The sequence below is a fragment of the Lactuca serriola genome, chromosome 7 (assembly GCF_051521515.1).
Source record: "Lactuca serriola cultivar US96UC23 chromosome 7, Lser_US96UC23_V15, whole genome shotgun sequence".
NCBI classification, from domain to species: Eukaryota; Viridiplantae; Streptophyta; class Magnoliopsida; order Asterales; family Asteraceae; genus Lactuca; species Lactuca serriola.
In genome coordinates this window covers 12147675-12169813 of record NC_136414.1, presented here as the reverse complement: position 1 = coordinate 12169813, position 22139 = coordinate 12147675, and the positions used below count along the sequence as shown (strand labels likewise).

The window sequence follows — 22139 nt, the reverse complement described above, 5'->3', positions numbered from 1 at the left end:
ATGATGCAAATAGTTTTCAAAGAAAGTAGAAAGTAAAAACATGATTTGTTAATTATCGAAACAATCTTGATTTTGATTAGGAACACCTTTCATGTAAAAATGATACTTACATATAAGGGTTTAGGTCATTTTTGGTCACTTAACTTTTGGTTTTGTGCTCACTTGATCACTTAACTATTTTCAAGTTTTAAAAGGTCATCAAACTTTTGACTTTGTGCTCATTTAGTCACTTAACTTTTGGTTTGGTCACATTTAGTCACTCTACTTTTAGATTTGTACTCATTTGGTCACCTAACTTTTCAAATTTTGCTCATTTAGTCACCAAACTTTTAAAAAAATTAAAAAGTTTAGTGACCAAATGAGCACAATTTTAAAAGTTAGGTGACTAAACGTGACCAAAACAAAAGTTAAGTGACTAAATGAGCACAAAGACAAAAGTCTTTTAAAACTTAAAAAGAGTTAAGCGACAAAATGAGCACAAAATAAAAAGTTAAGTGACCTTAACCATACATATAACTAAAGAAATGAAATTTTTTTGGGGCAAAATTGTGAAGTCTATGGACAAAAGGGACTCAAAGTCACAAGTGTGAAGTGTATCGCTCATAGTTCTTGCACCGATTCCACCGAGCTTTATGCTCTATATATCTTTATGCTCGCAATAGTCCCCAAAATTTCACCCCCTTGCTTTCACAGTTATATATCGTACTCAGAAAAATCCCCGATTTTCCCTCGCTCTAAATTCGAAACCCTAGTTTCTGATCGCCAAATTCTGATTTACTGCTATTTCACCATGATTCCGTTGGCGCAAAGATTCTCAACTGAAATTCGGCTGTTGTTCGAGAGTTTGAACGAATCCAATTCCGACTCCGTTCTTCGCGAACTCTCTCAGGTATATTACGAACTTTCTTTTCTTTATACCTTAAAGGATTCATTTTATCCATATATGCTTGCTTTTTTCGCCTGCGATCTACTTGAAAGTAAAACCCTAGATGTTTAATTTGTTCCGCATGACTGTAAGTGGAACGAGTATCAATCATGCTAAAAATGAGACTGCCAGAAAAGCTAAGTTTCGTGTAATGGATTGTGTTTGTGTGGTCTTTTTGTTTTGGATTTTGGAATTTGATTTAGTAGTCGAAGGTAGGGGAATTACATTTGATATGGGGGATTTGGATGTCCAGCGACATTATCAAGTCGAATAATCCACGCTTGTTCAATTTGGCAATTTTGTTGACTCCTAGTTTAATGTGTCCATCAAGCTGCGCAAAGCTAACGAAGCTCCGAAGAAATGCCAGCCTGATTAGATTTTGTGTGTATAATCTTTGTTAGGGTAAGCAGAAGAGAATGTAATTGCACACCATAACTACTATGGTGTGGGGTGCAAGTAGATGCCAACCTCAAAAAGAGCCATTGTTGCACATTGTGCATAACCCACAAATATATAAAAATGAAAACCCAAACTACATTCACTTATATCATATCCATTTGGCAACCATTAGTCACCAAATCCATGAAAAGAACAAAATCATGTGTGCATGACTGCATGTATAAATTTACAAATATAGAGATACAAATACATATGTATCCTAATACCTTTACATATCATAGTTGGATTGACATTATGGCATTTTCTGCAGTATGTTGATTATGGATTGGAGGGAAGCATTCTGCTTCTAGAGACATGCTTTGACCACTTCAATGTTTATGAAAGGGACTTGAAGAGTAGTCATCTGGAACCAGTAGTTGCTTCACTTTTTAGAAAGTTACTTGAAAAGCCGCAGTTTAGTACCGTATTCCAAGTGTCAGTTAGGCCTACAGCAATCACTGAAGAATTTTTGGATAATCTATCCGTTGCACTACAGTTATCATCATATGAGAAACTTGGATTTGGTCTTTCCTTGACAGATTCGGAAAATAATGACATCAGAATAGCTGGTGAGCTCTCTTAGTGTTCCTTTTTTCTTTTTAATGCTATTAGCTTTTATGGGAATTTTAATTTATATTGCTGCTTGCAGGAAGGAACTTTTGTACGCGACAGATTGAGGAATTATGTGCTACCACCTCCTTGCATAATGCTGACTATGTTCAAGACATATTGCTGTTTCTTAATAAATCCGAAGCACTTTCTAAACATGTGGATTCTTTTATGCAATTGTTATCCTTGGTTCAGTTTGATAAGGATTCAGAGTTTATCGTGGCACCTCTCCTTTCTGATGAGCTACAAGAATCCAAGTTTATGAGGTACATCTATTGTTTTTCTCAGTTGTGTTTAATGATTTCACAACTGATTTTACCAAATTTTCCCTTCAGGAAACTGGATTTTCTCAATGATGGCACTGACAGTGAATTCGAAGCTATCCTAGCAGAAATGGAGAAGCATATGAACATGGCTGATTTGATGAAAGAATTGGGCTACAATTCCACATCAGATGTATCACTTTGCAAGGATTTGTTATCATCATTCTCACCCCTCAATGAAATCACTGTTGCTATGATACTAGGGACAATAGTCCGCTCTGATTTCAGTCTTCAGGACCAAGAAAATGCATTTTCAACATTTTGTTCTGCTCTTGGTAGAGGGAGTCTTCCTGATATGTCCTTGTTGAGTTCTTGGAACACTGAAGTCCTTATAGAATCAATCAAGCAGCTTGTTAGTCCCATTTACTTCTTTTTCTTGCTTAATCTTCTTCATTAATGTAAATTTGATATTTCACTAATACTACTATTATAATATATAGGCGCCTGGAATCAACTGGACCACTGTAATTGAGAACCTTGATCACGAGGGTTTCTATATCCCTGATGAAGCAGCATTTTCACTATTGATTTCCTGCTATAGACTAGCATCCCAGGTTTTTAACATACTTTTTTACTTCTTAATTTCTTTATTTGAAGCTTATGTTGTACTGATTCATAAGATGGAAATGTAGGATCCGTTTCCATTATCTGCTGTTTGTGGCAATGTTTGGAAAAACACCGAGGGGCAGTTGTCTTTTTTGAAGTATGCTGTTTCTGTCCCACCTGAAGTATTCACATTTGCACACTGTGAAAGACAAGTGGTATGATTTATGAAGATTCATATGATGTTTATATGAACGATCAAGCTGTTTCATTTTTTATGGATCCAAGTTTTTATTTATACTTGTTCTTGCAGGCATATGTTGATGCAGTCAGTACTCCCAAGTTTCAATCTGGGTATGCAAATCATGCATGGTTATGCCTTGATCTTTTGGAGGTTTTATGCCAGCTGGCTGAAAGAGGCCTTGCAAAGTCTGTTCGATTGCTGCTTGAATACCCTCTTAAGCATTGCCCTGAAGTGTTATTAGTTGGGATGGCCCATGTTAATGTAATTTTCTTCTCACATTCTTAAGCAGTTTGTGTTTATTCTTTTTTATTAAACCTGTTTTGGTTGATGGCATGCCTATGAAAATATGCAGACACCATATAATGTCCTGCAAAATGAAGTTTCTTTGGCTGTTCTTCCTGTGATACTTAAAGACCCTTCTGTTGGTGGCATTTTGCTCCATCTTTGGCACGTTAACCGTTCCTTTTTCTTGAGAGCTTTAAGCGATGCACTCAACATGGATCAAGATAATATACACAGAGTCTTGGATTTATGCCAGGAGATAAAGGTTAGATGTCTACTTCATTTTTGTTAAAGGCTACATATATTTTTATTATGTGTATTTTAAGATACCCTTTTTCTATAACAGATTATATCTCCCGTATTGGATATGGTACCTATGTCTTTGGGTATTAAGCTGGCTGCCCTGGCTTCTAGAAAAGAACTCATAGATCTGGAAAAGTGGTTGAGTGCAAATTTAAGTACTTACAGGGATGCTTTCTTTGAGGAATGCCTCAGATTCCTGAAGGAGGTGGAGTTTGGTGTTCAGGAATCTTCCAATCGGTTGCATAGCCCTGGTAATATTTGGACTATTTATGCAGAGACAGCTTCTGTGTTCTTTAAGGTGTGTGTACATTTTCAATTTCAATCATCTGGGGCCCACACAACACTGTTGAATGTTGATATAACCCTTGTTTTCTTTTAGGTTCTTCAATCGCATACAGGCTTGCTTACTTCTAACCAACTTATTAAAGAAATGGAAAGATTATATCTGAAGTCTCCAAACAACAGTTCAAGGATGAAGAACAATGGTGGTCAAGAGTCGTCAACATCTGAAGTATATGGAGATGATGTAGAGGCAGAAGCCAATTCTTATTTCCAACAAATGTTCTCTGGTCAGCTGACTATTGATGCAATGATCCAAATGCTTGCCCGATTTAAAGAATCTTCTGATAAAAGGTTTATCCTTTGTTCACTTTTAAGTTATTTTGCTAATATCATTCATGGTTTATTGAGCAGTTATGTTTTGGTGGCATGTGATTTGGCAGGGAACAACAAATATTTGAGTGCATGATTGCAAACTTGTTTGAAGAGTACAAGTTTTTCAACAGATACCCTGATAGACAACTTAAGCTTGCTGCTATTGTCTTTGGTAACGCCTCGTATATCATCTATTTGAAGCTTTATTCATTTTTCCAAATCAGGAAATATGGTTTTTATAAATTTGAAATGACAGGATTGCTTATTAAGAATCAACTTGTGACCCATCTGACACTTGGAATTGCATTACGTGCTGTTTTGGATGCATTGCGCAAACCTGCAGATTCCAAAGTTAGTAATAATAACTTTTCATCATCTGTTGCTTTACTCCAAAAGATATTTCCTTTTTTTTTTTCTATTATTTAATGATAACAATGTTTCGTTGCAGATGTTTGTTTTTGGTACAAAGGCTTTGGAGAAGTTTGTGGATCGACTGATTGAGTGGCCTCAATACTGCCAACATATCTTGCAGATATCACATCTGCGTGCTACTCATTCAGAGCTTGTTGCTTTCATTGAAAGGGCGCTTGCAAGAATTTCATCAGGCCACCTGGATTCAGATGCAGGACACAATCCTGCTTCTGACCAACACCATAATTCTATCCCACAACCAAACATTGAGGTATGTGTTTTACATCTCATTTCACCTGTGATATTTCAACTTTTAGTTATAAAAGATCAAATTTATAGATTTGTTTTTTGACTTATTGTTGTAGATGGCGGCGGGATCATCTTTCTCTTTGATTGGATCTAGTGGTGCACAACTTGGTTCTCAAATGTCTTCTCCAATACAACTTCAACAGAGGAATCAGAGTTATTTAGAAGAGAGACACAGAGCCTCTGTAACTTCATCCAATTATATGAAGCCAAACTTACCTACCACAGGACAAATGTCAGTTGCTACAGCAAACGATCCTGTTAGTATCCAGAAGGCAAGCACCACACACTTTTTGTGCTGATTTCCATCTTTCAGATTTTTCTTTTTGATTAATTTTTATATTTTATCATGGTTAAATGCAGCCACCGAGTGTAGTTAGTTCTTCAGCAGCATTGGCTTCATCTCCTGCTTTTGTTCGTCCATCTAGATCTGTTACTTCAGCAAGTAAGTTTTTAACTTTATTTTGTGTCTAGTGTCTTTTTTCACCTAATATATTTAACATTTTATATTTTATCCAATGCAGGATTTGGTTCTGCATTAAATATCGAAACACTTGTTGCCGCTGCTGAACGCAGAGAAACACCCATAGAGGTATTTTTGTACCAAGTTTATTAACATGACATTATAACTAATAGAGTAAAAAATCAGATAAAAGGGTGAAATAGTCATTTCTTTGGAACATGGACCCAAAATCATGACAAAACATCAGTATAAGGATCAAAGCTGTTACAGAAAGGACCAGAATTGCAAAATCAAAACATTAGGTCTCAGAATTACAGAAAAGGGCAATAAGGCATATAAGCATCTGATAAGGCGTTGCTCTAAATGTTAATGAGTTTTTTGTTTTTCATTTGCTCTTCCCTAATATGAATCTTATTTACAGGCCCCACCATCTGAAACTCAAGACAAAATCTCATTTATCATCAATAATTTATCGGCTGCCAATATTGAAGCTAAAGCAAAGGAATTCACAGAAATTTTGAAAGAACAGTACTATCCTTGGTTTGCACAGTATATGGTCATGAAAAGGTGAGAGACTTTATCACTGATTAAGCTCATCTTGTGGTATTAAGCCTTTGAACAATTATATGACAACCATTCAACTTGCCACAACTCTTTTTGTTAACAGAGCAAGTATCGAACCAAATTTTCATGACTTGTACTTGAAGTTCCTTGAGAAAGCCAGCTCAAGACCTCTAACCAGAGAGATTGTTCAAGCTACCTATGAAAATTGCAAGGTACGCTTTTGTAATTTATTTTTTGGTGTTTTTAAAGATAATCATTTATGGGTCACTGAAGTTTATATATCATTTGGTGATGTAACAGGTTCTTTTAGGATCTGAACTCATAAAATCCAGTTCTGAAGAGCGTTCTTTGCTGAAGAATCTTGGAGGCTGGTTAGGAAAGATTACAATTGGCAGAAACCATGTTTTGCGTGCTAAAGAAATCGATCCAAAGGGCTTAATTATTGAGGTCATTATATGATATAGGTTTATTCACCAAAAACACCTACCTCTGTTGTTCAAAATGATATATAACTTTTTTTATTATCAATATTTGTAGGCGTATGAGAAGGGTTTGATGATTGCAGTGATTCCATTTACCTCCAAGGTATGCAGACAGATTAACTGGTAGTTTTTTTTTTTACTCTGAAGGACTGTGAGGTATTAATTTTTTATTTGTTCATGCTGCAGATCTTAGAGGCATGCCAAAATAGTCTAGCGTATACACCTCCTAATCCTTGGACCATGGGAATTCTTGGATTACTTGCTGAAATTTATGCAATGCCGAATCTCAAAATGAATCTCAAGTTTGAAATTGAGGTATGTGTATATATATAAAATTAAACTCTTATTGAGGAAAAAACAAATAAATGATAAGTTGAATCAGAATCATAGTTTAAAGTAAATACAAGGGTTAAGCACAAGAAATAGCAACATGCTTTCACTTATTTTGTTTATAATAGCGTTGTACTTCTATTTATATTATTGTGCTTTATTAAAACTTCTCAAGTAGATCATTATTGTCAAAATACAAAGCAATTTTTACCATTATAACTGGGTAGATCTTTCAAAAAAAACAATATCCTAAAAAGAAAAAAGAACGAAGGTATAATGTTATAGTTGGGTAGATTTTTCAAAGGACAATGTCTTATTTAGAAAATGTTAAAAGTATAATGCTGTATTAGAAAGAAGCTATAATAAACAAATACATGAAGGGGTAATCACAGAAATGACCAAATTGGCAAGGTTCGCATAAGAAAATGACCACCAATTTCGACATGGGTCGCATTATGGATTGGTTAAGTTTCTTTTTGAATGACCCCCCACATAATATCTTCAAAAAATTCTTTATTGCGAAATTAATTGATATATTGCGACATGCACAATAATTTACTGCAAATCTAATTCATTTATTGAATATTAATTCATATATTGAAAAATATATGATTTTGTCTCCATATTTTAAAGGTTTTTTCCATTCCACAATTTGCGATGGGATCCTTTACGAATTTAGTGGTAATTTTGTATAAAAGGTCAAAAAGGTGGTAGTTTTTCATGAATGGACTGCCTTTAGTTAATTTATTTGATTATCCCAAAAATGTAAGTATGTTGCTTTTTCATCTATTTAGTCCTATATGTAATTAGCAACAACATGAATTACAATAATATACTACATTCACCTATTCACAATTGTTATTGTGTCCTTTCAGGTTTTGTTCAAGAATCTCAATGTTGATTTAAAGGAAGTAAGCCCATCCTCCCTTCTTATGGACAAAGTGAGAGAAGTTGAAGGAAACCCTGATTTTTCCAACAAAGATGTTGGGTCAACTCAACAACAACCAATGGTTGGAGAAGTTAAATCCAGCATGATTTCTACTCTAAATCAAGTCGATTTACCGGTTGAAGTTGCCAGCTCATCACATCCGGGTGGTCATTCGCGTATTCTATCTCAGGTTTGTTATTTATTTATTTTTTTTCTACATATATTTCCCAGATGTTCTTTGCATCCATGTTTTGATATTAACAATTTCTTTTGATAAACAGTATGCTGCTCCTCTCCATCTTCCTTCTGCAACTTTAAGTGAAGATGAAAAGATGGCAGCTTTAGGCTTGTCTGATCAGCTTCCATCTGCTCAAGGACTTCTACAAGCACAATTGCCATTTTCAGTTGGTCAGGTGTGTTAATTGTTATTCATCTTGTATATAATTTTTTTTTTTTTTTAAATTTCCTTCATTTAAATGGTGTGTCTTTACAGATACCAGCATCAAATATCGACCAACAAGTTATTGTTAATCCTAAGCTCCAAGCTCTGGGCTTGCATATGCACTTTCAGAGGTTCGATCTTCTCCTCATCTTGTGGCTAGTAGTTAAATTAAGGGGTAGTTTCTTTCTGACTTAATGGGTTAAGCACTTAATCTAGACAGTGTTTTATGGATGTTTCCTTTTGACTTAATATGGACATAATGACAATGGATTAAGCCAAAAAAACCTGGCTTAATGTATTAAGACACCAATCCATTTACCTATTTGCCCTTCTTTTTTCCTTCCAACTTTTTTCACCTTGAATTTGAATATCGTTAAAGTTAAAGAATGTTGTGGAAATTGTTTGTTGGAATGCAAGGGTAAATCGGTTATTTAGTCTTGTCCAGACGGTTTATTCAGTCTAGAAAAGAAACAAAACTATATGCATACATCACTTTATCCAAACAGACGTTATCACCCATCCGGGGTCACTTTACATATGCAGGATATAATGAGGAAAAAGGAAACAACCAAAAGTGTTTTAGGGTTTACCTAACTTGCTCTATCATTGTTTTACAGCGTGCTTCCAATGTCTATGGATCGAGCTATCAAAGAAATAGTTTCCAGCATTGTGCAGCGTAGCGTCTCTATAGCAACTCAAACAACAAAGGAACTTGTCTTAAAGGTTCATTTTTACATTCATTGTGTGTCAGTGTCACCTTATTCAAAATATAGAATCATTACTGAAACATATACACACATAATTTCAGGACTATGCTATGGAGTCTGATGAGAGCCGGATACACAGTGCAGCTCATTTAATGGTTGCAAGTTTGGCTGGAAGTTTAGCCCATGTGACATGCAAGGTATTGTTTTTATCTATTCATTGTTTACTCATATACTTTTTATTATAAATTATAATTAAAATAAAATCTCCTTTCTTATTAGGAACCTCTTCGTGGTTCGATATCAAGTCAGCTGAGAAACAATATTGGGACTACTGTAAATATCACCAGTGAACTGCTTGAACATGCAGTTCAGCTTGTTACTAATGACAACCTCGACTTGGGATGTGCTTTGATTGAACAGGCTGCAACAGAAAAGGTTACATCTTCTTAAAAAGAAAAATGTGATTGTTTGAAGCTTTCAGACTTTTTAATTTTTAATTTTTAATTTTGTTGCATGCAGGCTGTACAAACCATAGATGGTGAACTTGCACCACAACTTGCGATAAGAAGGAAACATAGAGAAGGGGTGGGCCCAGCCTTTTTTGATGCAAACCTGTATACACAAGGTCATGTTGGTGTTCTTCCGGAAGCTTTGCGTCCTAAACCTGGTCGATTGTCCCATTCCCAACAGCGAGTTTATGAGGTAGTTTTGTACTTTTAAGGTATTGATTTATCACTTACCATTAAATGTAATACTCATGTTTTTTCTTTTTTCAGGATTTTGTTCGATTACCATGGCAAAATCAGTCCAATCAAAGCTCAAACGCTGTACCTCTTGGTCCTTCTGCTCCACCTGGGAGTGGTGCACTACATCGTGGATATGGCTCAGCCTCAGGGAATCTAAACCCTGGCATCTTCTCATCTAGTCTTGGAAACTCTGGTATGAATGCAGTTGCACACTCCTTGGATTCAGAAGATATGGAGCCTAGTTCTGTCAAACTCCTCAGGTGTGTTACGCTTCTTTTCTTAATTTTTGACTGGTCAAATGTCTTTTCTTTAATTATTTCATCTTTACCTTTTTTTTAATATTTCCAGTGGTTCCTCGGGGCATGCTGGGATGGCTGGTGGAATTGGTCCACATAATTTTGAGAATGAAGCTGTTCTTTCTTCATTTTCGTCAGTGTCAGCTCCTGAATTGCACATACCAGATTCTTCCAACATTTCCAAAGTCAGTAAAAGTTATAATTATGAAAGATGTTGACTTTTCATTGTTCATATCCTTTGCCTGACATGTAACTTGTATATATTGATAGGAATCTGGAGTCTATGCGCAGCCTTTACCTTCGCCTTCAGCTTCAGATCGTGTCATAAGTACCACTTCTGAACCTTCATTGACTACTGGTGATGCATTGGATAAATACCGGATTATCTCAGAAAAGGTGTCACATTGAATTGGCCTCACTTTATTGTTTTCTCTGACTATTCATAGAAATCCATTATATATTTCTCTGACATATCTATGCTTGTTTCAGCTGGAATCTCTCATAGCAAATGATGCTAAAGAAGCTGAAGTTCAGGTAATATTTTATCATTTAAATATGCTTTGAATTTATTAAACTTTGTTTTTTGTGAGTTTTTATTAAGAGGATTCTTGTTATTAGTCTGTTATCGGCGAGGTTCCTGTGGTCATTCTTAGATGCATTAGTCGCGATGAGGCTGCATTGGCTGTGGCTCAGAAGGTATTTTAATTTTCTATTTTTGTAATATTTTTTGATGTTTTTCTTTCTTAACAAACAGTTTTTAACATTACAATCAACCATGTTATAGGTCTTCAAAGGCTTGTATGAAAATGCAGCAAACACAGCACATGTTGGTGCTCATCTTGCCATGTTAGCTTCAATCCGAGATGCTAGCAAGCTTGTGGTGAAGGAACTGACCAGTTGGGTATGTTTATTTCTTTTCTCTCAAATGCTTTTTGCATGTCTTTTCTTTTAAGCTTTTCATTCTCTTCATCATGTTTTGACACATGTTTATGTATCTGCAGGTGATATATTCAGATGAAGATAGGAAGTTCAACAAAGATATTACTATTGGCTTAATTCGCAGAGAGTTGTTGAACCTTGCTGAATATAATGTTCATATGGCAAAGCTTCTTGATGCTGGAAAGAACAGTATGTGCAAAACTATATCTGGTTAATACTTAATAATAACTACTTGATTATTCTGTAACACAAAAAAGTTATATCACCATTTAATTAATCAGCGTATAATATAATTGGTAAACTTGCACTTTTGACTAACATACTAATTTCTATATGATATACACAGAGGTGGCAACAGAGTTTGCAATTTCTCTCATCCAAACATTGGTTGCTAATGATGCAAGAGTGATATCTGAACTTCATAATCTTGTGGATGCGTTGGCGAAGGTTTGATCCTTCGATTATTATTTAAAAAAAATAATCAAAGGCAACATTAATTCTGATAAAAATTAACATGCAGCTTGCAACAAGGCCTGATGCTCCTGAGGCGCTTCAACAACTTGTGGAAGTTGCTAGGAACCCATCAGCTTCTTCCTCCTCTGGACTTCCTGCTGGGAAGGATGATTTTGTCAGACAGCAAAAAGACAAAAAGGTTAGTTCATGTTCATGTCCGCTGTTCTTGACTTTTGTTAGACAACATTTTGGATGTCAACTTATTTTTTGTTATTTAATGAAACAGGTGGCTAGTCATCTGGTAGCAGGCAGGGATGAAATGAGTGCTTTAGAATCTTCTGAACCCGATCCTGCTGGTTTCCATGATCAGGTAATGCCAAATAGCAACACACTTCCCTTTTGATTGTTCATTATAGCATTACACTTTCATTTCTTCATGTTATAGCATCGTAGTATGAAATATTCACTCAATTATAAGTACAATGCTGTAATAGATTGATTTAGAAGTGAGATGCTATATATAATAAGCAAATACGAAGCTATATATATATATATATATAAAACAGAAAATGGTGGGAAAATAGTGACTGAAAATGGTATGTATGTTACAGGTTTCCCTGTTATTTGCCGAGTGGTATCGGATATATGAACACCCTAATGATCAGATGTCTGCTCGGTTTGTTCTACAACTTCAGCAAAATGGGTTGCTAAAAGCAGACGATACATCTGACCGCTTCTTTCGCCGTCTCTTGGTAAGTTTTACAACTTAATATGCAAGAAATAATAAATAATTCAAAGGAAAGGAAGTACATTTTCCATTTTTTGCAATCTTCTTTATCCTACAAGTTAAATCTAATCATGGATTAATAATTCTACAAGGAAATTGCTGTATCACACTGTATCTCTTCTGAGGTGATCAATTCTAGCCCTGTCCAAGCTCCTCAACAAGCACAGACCTTATCTTTCCTTGCCATTGATATGTACGCATCACTCATCTTTTCGATACTCAAGGTAGTTATCGACTCTCACCATTTTATCTTTTATAATGCATTTTGTTTATATATACTTTTCATCAACATAATTGCTTCTTCTTTATATGGCTAGTTCTCCTCTGTTGACCATGGAGTAAGCAAGCTGTCTCTTCTGTCAAAGGTTACAATCACAAATTTCAACCAAGACTTGTGATTAGTTGCATATGTTACACTGTAGATTATTTGACATTTTTTGCAACAGGTGTTAGCCGTGACTGTGAGATTCATTCAAAAGGATGCAGAGGAGAAGAAAACTTCATTCAACCCCAGACCGTATTTCAGGTTATTCATTGATTGGCTGCTTGACCTTAGTACCCTTGACCCGGTTTTTGAAGGTGCAAACTTTCAGGTGGGTATTCACTTTTCTCTTTTCTCTTTTCTCATATCATATTATCTTGTATTGCATTGTATGTTAAGTTACCGGTTTGCCCTGTGCAGGTTCTGACGGCTCTAGCAACCTCCTTCCATGCCCTGCAGCCTCTCAAAGTTCCTGCATTCAGGTAGGAAATATAATTCATTATTTAATATATATGTATATATGATGTGTTGTTGATATTGTGAAATTGGTTGGTGTTCAGCTTTGTATGGCTTGAGCTAGTGAGTCACAGAAGCTTCATGCCAAAACTACTGAGTGGAAACGCTCAAAAGGGTTGGCCATATTTCCAACGTTTACTGGTTGACTTATTCCAGTTCATGGAACCTTTCTTGAGGAATGCTGAACTTGGCGAGCCGGTTTGCCTCTCTCTCATTCATAACTTCCATCTTCATTACAAGAATTAGCAAAATGCTTTCATCATCTGTTAATTTTACTTCCATTTCATGTTTCTCAGGTTCGTTTTCTATACAAGGGCACACTGAGAGTTCTGTTGGTGTTACTTCATGATTTCCCAGAGTTTCTCTGTGATTATCATTTCAGTTTCTGTGATATCATTCCTCCAAGTTGCATTCAGATGAGAAATATAGTGCTCAGTGCTTTCCCTCGCAACATGAGACTACCAGACCCTTCAACTCCCAACTTAAAGGTTCCTTGTTTTTTCTTTTCTTATTCATAGTATTAATTAATCATAACTTTCAGTGATCATTATTAATTTTTTTTTTAATTATAAATTTTCAGATTGATCTGCTAGCTGAGATCAGTCAGTCACCTCGCATTCTGTCGGAAGTTGATGCAGCTCTGAAAACCAAGCAAATGAAAAATGACGTGGATGAGTATCTAAAGGTACTTACATATCAAAAAAATTAATTTGTTAACAATATGGATTTGTTTCAGACTCTTATTTAATTTATAATTTTGGTTTTGTTATACAGACAAGGCCACAAGGGACATCATTTCTGTCTGAACTAAAGCAGAAACTGCTTCTTTCACCAAGTGAGGCAGCAAGGGCAGGAACACGATACAATGTGCCATTAATGAATTCCCTTGTTCTTTATGTTGGAATGCAGGTGTGTGTTTTTAATAAAAAAAAATCTTAAATAGTTGTTGGTTGTAAAGAAAGAATGATAAGAATTGCGTTGATGCAGGCAATCCAGCAGTTGCAGGCAAGAACGCCACACGGACAATCGATGGCGAGCAATGCTTCGCTGGCCATCTTCTTGGTGGGGGCCGCTCTGGACATCTTTCAAACATTGATATTGGAGCTTGAGACAGAAGGGCGCTACCTCTTTTTGAATGCAGTTGCAAATCAGTTGAGATATCCCAACAACCATACGCATTACTTCTCCTTCATCCTTCTCTACTTGTTCTCCGAATCAAATCAGGTCTGCTACCTCACTTTCAAATATATTAATTAATTAGTTAATATCTTTAGAGGAGTTAATAACAATAATATTATTATTAAAATGCAGGAGGCAATCCAGGAACAGATAACGAGAGTTCTGTTGGAGCGGTTGATAGTTAACAGGCCACACCCTTGGGGGCTTCTGATCACCTTCATTGAGCTTATCAAGGTAGTTATCATAAACATCTGTCTCATGTTTTGAGTGTAATATTATAATACATAGTGGTTGTTGACTCTTGTTTATATATTATATTAATGATTAATGATTGATGATGATGTGGCAGAATCCACGATACAACTTTTGGAGCCGATCTTTCACTAGGTGTGCACCGGAGATTGAGAAGCTATTTGAATCGGTGTCGAGATCGTGTGGTGGGCCGAAACCGGTGGATGATAATGTGGTTGCTGGAGGGATATCTGATACCATGCACTAGATAGAGACTAGGTTGGTTTTCAATTGGATTTGTGTAAATACTTGTGTTTACCCTTTTTTGGGGGGAGAATATTTACTAGTTTGTCTTCTTTTTTTTTTTAATGGAAAACTCTGATATTATGTTTAGAGTTGAATGTATGTATGGTCCGGATATTATCCCCCTTCTTGTGTGGTCCGGATGTGTAACTTTCAGAGAATCTCGATTGGAGACGAATATTCGAATGTCTAAACACCAATTTATCAGCCTATTTGGAGTTCAATTGGTTTCTCTTGACGTTATGTACGTATGCTCCAATTTCTCTCAGCTGATGAACTACTAATAAATAGAATCCATGGTCATTGCATTTGCATCCGTGTGAGCTGCCGCCAATGAATAAAGGCCTTTTTTTTTCATGTGAAAAGTAGCTAAATACAAAAAGGAAAGGGTGGCAACGCTACACAATTTAACTTGACAACCTATGAATAGTTAAGGGTGTGTTTGGTTGTGGAAAACGAAAACTGTTTTCATTTTCTAAGAAAATGTTTTTAGAAAGACAACTGCACAAATGGTCCTTGTGGTTAGCTGAAAATTGCTACTTTGGTCCAAAAAGGTTTGGACTAGCACCAGAGGTCCAAACTTTTCATTTTGTTGCGAGTTTGGTCCAACTTTCTATAAACTTTTTCATAATGACTATTTTGCCCTTATTATTATTTTTTTCTTTTTTAGTTTTTTTATTATTTAAATACTTTCTTAATTAAAAGAAAAAAAAATAAAAAGGAAAAACTGCATTTTGTATTTTATTTTTATAATTTTTTATAAGAAAATAAAAAAATGAAATCTCTCTCTCTTTGAAAAAATCAACATTCAAGATAAGAATTTTTCCTTCTTTCTTCTTCATCCCCTGGAAACACACACACAAACACATACAAAAAATTCTTCATTTTCAGGGACGAGATCGGAGATGTGAGCCGATTTTGGAGACAAGCATTTCTACGGCGGCACTAGGGCTTGCTTTAACAAGCGGCTCCAGCTCCATCATGTGCGACTCGATGGCGAATCATCTGAGGAGGAGCTCGTCGTCTGATGAGGATATCGGAGATGTGAACCCGAGAACCCCTTAACTTGATCTGAAAGCCCTTCATCATATCTGATTTCGTGTGTTTTTGTTCATCAGATTTGACTTAATGTGTGTGTATTCATCAGATTTGATTTCGTGTGTTTGTGTGTGTGAGTGTGTTCATCAGATCTGCTTTCGTGTGTATGTGTGTGTGTTCATCAGATTTGATTTCGTGTGTGTGTGTGTGTGTTTGTCAGATCTGATTTTGTGCGTGTTTATGTTAATCAGATATGGGGTCCATGAATGTGTTCTTGAATGTAAGTGTGTGTGTTCTTGAACTCTTGATGAGGCTTTAGATTTGACAATAATTTTTTGGGGGAGAGCTCAAGAACAAACCCAGATGTTGTGTGTGTGTGTGTGTGTGTTTGTTTCAAGAATGATTTTTAGGTGGAGATAGAGGTGGTGGTAGTGGCGGACCGTGTTGATGGTGGACGGTGGTGATGGCGGATGGTGGTGACGGTGGACGGTGGTCGAATGGTGGTGATGACTATGTTCTTGAGTGCTCTTGAATTTATGATGATGTTCTTGGGTGTTTATCAAAACAAACCTAGAGAGAGAGAGAGAGAGAGAGAGAGAGAGAGAGAGAGAGAGAGAGAGAGAGAGAGAGAGAGAGAGAGAGAGAGAGAGAGAGAGAGAGAGAGAGAGAGATGTTGTATATGAGAGAGATTTCATTTTTTTGTTATAAAAAATATAAAAATAAAATTGAAAATGTAAATTTTCTTTTTTATTTTTTCTTTTAATCAAAAAAGTATTTAAATAATAAAAAAACTGAAAAGGAAAAAAAAGGGCAAAATAGTCATTATGAAAAAGTTTATAGAAAGTTGGACCAAACTTGCAACAAAATGAAAAGTTTGGACCTCTGGTGCTAAACATTTTTGGACCAAAGTGACAATTTTCAGCTAACCACAGGGACCATTTGTGCAGTTTTGTCTTTTAGAAAATAGAGTTGAGTTTTCGTTTTCAAATTTTAATGAAAATTTTAGAAAACACGTTTGGTTGAAACCGGGAGAGTTTTCATTTTCCATCTTAAAAATTTGGAAAACTGTAAAAATCACTTTTCTAATTTACATACAATTTGGAAAACTGAAAATTTTCATTTTCTTGGAAAATTTTGTAAAACTGAACGAACCAAACACGTTTTTAAAATTTCAGTTTTTCTTGAAAAAATTTCACAGAAAACTGGAAAAATTTCCAAGAAAATCGGAAATTTCGAAAACGCGTTTGGTTCATTTAGTTTTCCAAAGTTTTCTAAGAAAATGAAAATTTTCAGTTTTCCAAATTGTATGTAAATTAGAAAAGTGATTTTTATAGTTTTCCAAATTTCTAAGATGGAAAATGAAAACTCCACCCTTTCCAACCAAACGCGTTTTCATTGAAAATTGAAAATGAAAACTCAACCCTATTTTCTGAAAACATTTTCATAGAAAATGAAAACAGTTTTCCACAATCAAACGCACCCTAAGCTTTTCTGGAATTTTTGAATGACATTTTTTCAGCTACCACCAATTGATTCTCCACCTCATTGTTCTCGATCCCGATATAAAAAAAATCAACTTCTGCAACCTCAGATTTAACACATAAACACACCAAATAAAGAGATTTGCAAAATAATAATCAGAATAACAATAATTTTTTTTTGTCCAACGATCCCACAAACAATCCATTATCGACGTAAAAGAGGTTGGGATATGACCAGCCCTTGAACGACGACAATAATATATATAAATTAATAGTGTCAATTATTTCTTACCTTATTGTAGTTTGTAAATACACAATTTCTACTGCAGCCTTTAGTTAATTTTTTTACCAAGTTTATTTTATTACGTACATAACTATTTTATAACATATTTTAAAAAAGATGGTTATTTCATATAACACATATCCTATTTTGATTATTCAGTGAATATCACACAAACAAAATTTGATTATTTTAGAGAGTAAAACATAAAACGAATAAAAAAACCAATAACTAACTAATTACCTAAATAGTTAAATAAACACAATAATGACTTGTATCATGTCAACTTTAAGTAATATGTTTTTTGAAATATATTATTTAAAACATTTTTAATTTTATTCATTGATTTGTACCATCTCCTATCGGAGTTTTTCTACAACAATACCTATCATTTTAGTATTGGTGTGCCACATTTCGAACTTTTTTATAGGAAGAAGTGTCTTATACTAGTTTGTTGGGGAGAGGTCAGTCACAAGGTTATGGGGAAGACCGAGGTGATCCTTCAGACGACAGAGCTTATCCAACAGATCAAACAGAGATTGTAGACAACTCAAAGTCGGCAGAAGAGTTATGCTGATAGACGACGGTATGAGTTAGAGTTTCAGGACGGGGATATGGTTTTACTGAAGGTATCACCCTGAAAGGGTGTAATACGTTTCAAAGGGGCAAGTTGGGGCCACGATTTATTGGACCATTTCGAGTAGTGGTCAGGGTAGCCTATCGACTAGATTCGCTCTAGGAGCTTAGCCAGATTCATGACACATTCATGTTTCTCAGCTTCATAAGTGTGTAGCTGATGAGTCAGCAATGATTCCTTTGCACGATGTTTAGGTTGATGATCGCCTGAACTATGTTGAGAGACTAATAACGATTTTGGTCAAGGTTCAATGGCAACATCAGAAGGGTTCCCAGTGGACTTAGGAACCCGAGGCAGAGAGATGCAGGAGCACTACCCTAAGTTATTCGCAACATCGAACTTCGAGGACGAAATGTGATTCAATTGAGAGAGAATTGTAACACCCAGCCAAATCAGGTATTTCAATTTTTGACTCAAGTATTTAATTATTGCAAAAATGGTTCGTACATTGGGCGTAAGTCATTAAAGAATGACATGGATGTCTTTGAGTACACAAGGCGTACATAAGGAGTACGCAAGGCATACTCGACTGAGGTGTAAAGCCTAAATCTGGGGTCTTGAGCCCCATTTAAACACCTTAATCTCCATAAACCTTTTCCATTCTCAGACTCAATCTCTCTAAACGACTCCCTTGAAACCCTAACCCCATGTTTGTGCCTTGTGAGCTAAACGTTTGTTTTTGGGCGCTTTTGAAGGAAGAAGAAGTTGGTAGTGTTGCTTGGAAAGCTTCAATCATTGTAGATCTGGGATTTGCACCTCTCAAGCATTCTCTAGGAGGTAGAAAGTTCTGAACTTGGTCTAGTTGAGTATGAGCTACTCCAGACCTTTACACTTTTAAGTATTGAAATGCGGAAGTTCCCAATTAAATAAACATTTTTGAAATAACAAAAGTTATTTTATTAAAACCATTGGAATGTCATTCGTTTATATTCGCACATACGAGAAAACGTAAATAAAAAGTTCCTGAAATCACTAATGCAAGCCTATCCTTTATTCCACTCAGGATCCTAACTAGACAATTTCATCTTTGGATCCACTACATGTGATGCAATAAAATGAGTGAGTCAGGTTGGGAAACCTAGTGAGATACATAGGGTTTTCAACCCACAATATTATAAATTTTAATTATATAACCATCAACATTCAAATAACCCAATTACCCAATTTTCCATCATTCTCACTTACTAATCCTATTATGATAATCTTGAGGGACCTTTTGTATATTAAATAATTATATTTTTTTTTTAAATAACGAAAGCCTTCATAAAAGGTCCTTGTGGTAGTGAAATGACAAAAATGTTTTTCAATTAACAGACAAAACTTAACAGAGTGAGCAATAAAGACCAAACATCAAAAGTTTAGAAAGCACAAAGACCATCTGTGAAATTTTTAGAATTTAAGGACTAAACTTTGAATTTGGGAAAAACACAGGTACCATTTATGATGTGTGTATATATATATATATATATATATATATATATATATATATATATATATATATATATATATATATATATATATATAGTGGTTTTAGTTTGATTGTCGGTCACTAAAAATAACAGCCGTTAAAAGGCTTCTAAGCTGGGTAAAAAGACAGTTTTACACTTTATATAATCAGTTTTTTTCTATTTTAATTAATTATTTCCCCTATTTTTATTATCTTTAACATAAACCAAGTCCACTCCACCTCATCTGTATCATCCTCATCATCCTCAGGCAATCGATAGTCATCTCCTTTGACGCCGATAAACGCCCACATCCCCAACCTTTGTGACCATTGACACACAACATTCCAAATCTTTTAAATATTCGTGTATGGTAAAGGAATATATATATATATATATATATATATATATATATATATATATATATATATATATATATATATATATATATATATATATATATTAAACCATTACAGAACAACAATATAAAGAAACTACTTTCTTCAATTTTATTAAATACAATTGTTTTCTTATTATAGAAATGTCACATCTTTTATCTATCTTTATAAATAGTACAAGTACTCCTTGCAATGCAAAGGTCTAATGAAACCAACAACATTTTTTAAAACATACCTCTAAGCCTAGACTACCCTAAATGATCTTCATCTTTGACTTAAATATAAAAACCATGCCATGTTTTGGCTGGTACATCAACAAAAGATCTAGCTATGACCAATCAAACATCCTCTCCTTCAACCACTATTGTCGTGAAAAAAGGAGATGTGTTATGATCCTGCTTTTTCCCAACTTCAACTACATCTTAAGGATTTGTAAAGATGTCAAAAGTTGAGTAATTAAATCCACAAAGTTGTAAGTAAATATTGAAGAAAAAAGTATAAATGAAGATGTCATAAGACCATGGATAGAAGATCCACATGATTTGATCAAAAGGGTAAGTCGAAGACGTCAGCTGGCGACTTACAAAGAAACTTTCAAGCTCGCAAATGGAACATTCTCTTCTCAATATAACTCAAGCCCATCAATCTATGCTTGGTATTAATCCGTTATAGCTTACCGATGACACACTATGAGCAAAAAGAGCTTTGTGAAGAATGGCTGCAGGTCCAATATCTGTCATTTTCACATCTCCTGAGGTGCTTCAACAACTTTTGGATGTTAACTTTTTTTTTTTTGTTATTTAATGAAACAGGTGGCTAGTCATCTGGTAGCAGGCAAGGATGACATGAGTGCTTTGGAATCTTCTAAACCCGATCCTGTTGATTTCCATGATCAGGGACGACTCAATGTGTTTTTGAAGCATCTAAAATCATTCGGATAATCAAAATTAGGTATGGAACTCTTTTGCTTTGAATTTTGGCACCATTAAATCCTATTCAAAAGTAATGAACAAAATGTCTAGTGAATCTAATTTTTCTCAAATCAATCACTTGTCAAAGTCTGATCTAATTCAATGACAAATCCAATTATAAAGTCGCTTTACAATTTCCCCCCTCGCACCTAAAACCCTAGAAAAACCATTTGATATTATATCCATACATCTTAAACAACGAACCATCCTCTTTGTTGCAAAAATCACTTCAATCAACTTTCTTTAGATAGGCATTTGAAGTTGAATTGAAAATTTTCTTGTTCCAAAAATCACTTCAATCAACTTTCTTTTAGATGGACATTTGTTGTTGAATTGAAAACTTATGAAGAGGGTATAATAGTAAATTGATAAATATAAGGATTTAAAAAGATTACAAAATTAAAGAAAGAATGTTTAAAATAAAATTTAGGCAAATATGATATTTTAATGTTTATATAGGGTAAATATGATATTTTGATTTTTTTTGTTGGGTAAATATGATATTTCGATGTTTAACAAGGATATATAGCTTGATCTTTGTTTCAACCTTCTTTTACACTGGCAATTCGAGACACGAATACATGAATTCGTGAGTGACAAAACATGACACAGATACATCTTGTAAAGGAAGCTATGTATTTTGATCATGTCATGTCAAATTCATGGCTGAGACATGAACTACACGAATTGCAACTTGTGGCCACGGGTGCCGTTAAATGGCCACGGACTATGTATTTTGATCATTTTAGCTAGCCATTGAGTTCAATCCCCTAATATAAACATCTTTTTTTTCTCATCGACAAAAAAACCCCTTGACAGATTTCGTTTGGTGATCTTCGTATTTTCTGCATTGGAGTATTGATTTATCTTGAAAGTATATTCTCACCTTTTATTTCATGTTTTGTACCTTCAATTTTATTCCAATTTGCTTTTGAACTTTGCATTTCCCTTGAATTCTTAATCAAATTTCCTTTTATGTTCTGCTTCTGCATGTGAAAATCCTATCTACTGACCGAATATCGTTTCAACTTTATATTTCATGTGACTGTGACCGATGTCAATAGAGCAAAAATTGCAATTTTTTCTCACTGAAAAAAGTGGAACAAGATGAGTTAGGATCTCATTTCCAATTTCTTGCCTGCACAAAAAGACGTGAATGCCCTTGTCATTCTAATCATACAAAATAGCCCTACAGACCTTGAACATATCAGTCCAATCCAGTC

At 34.9% G+C, this 22139-nt stretch overlaps 1 protein-coding gene across 1 annotated transcript; it reads left to right on the top strand.

The window, feature by feature from the left end:
• Nucleotides 1-666: 666 nt before the first annotated feature.
• LOC145061915 (transcription regulator) lies at nucleotides 667-14890 on the top strand. The gene is made up of 50 exons (XM_079009508.1): nucleotides 667-889; nucleotides 1635-1932; nucleotides 2013-2238; nucleotides 2308-2647; nucleotides 2736-2849; nucleotides 2928-3056; nucleotides 3152-3343; nucleotides 3435-3629; nucleotides 3711-3965; nucleotides 4047-4300; nucleotides 4390-4493; nucleotides 4578-4672; nucleotides 4770-5003; nucleotides 5098-5313; nucleotides 5402-5483; nucleotides 5563-5630; nucleotides 5923-6068; nucleotides 6169-6277; nucleotides 6366-6512; nucleotides 6603-6650; nucleotides 6734-6862; nucleotides 7753-7995; nucleotides 8087-8218; nucleotides 8299-8378; nucleotides 8865-8970; nucleotides 9056-9151; nucleotides 9234-9389; nucleotides 9474-9656; nucleotides 9731-9960; nucleotides 10049-10181; nucleotides 10267-10392; nucleotides 10486-10530; nucleotides 10615-10692; nucleotides 10781-10897; nucleotides 10998-11124; nucleotides 11282-11382; nucleotides 11456-11587; nucleotides 11675-11758; nucleotides 12000-12140; nucleotides 12268-12399; nucleotides 12493-12540; nucleotides 12622-12768; nucleotides 12858-12919; nucleotides 12998-13151; nucleotides 13250-13441; nucleotides 13534-13638; nucleotides 13728-13862; nucleotides 13941-14177; nucleotides 14265-14366; nucleotides 14482-14890. Exons 1-50 carry the CDS (start codon nucleotides 791-793, stop codon nucleotides 14629-14631), a joined length of 7254 nt encoding a protein of 2417 aa, XP_078865634.1. The 5' UTR covers nucleotides 667-790; the 3' UTR covers nucleotides 14632-14890.
• The last annotated feature ends 7249 nt before the right edge of the window (nucleotides 14891-22139 follow it).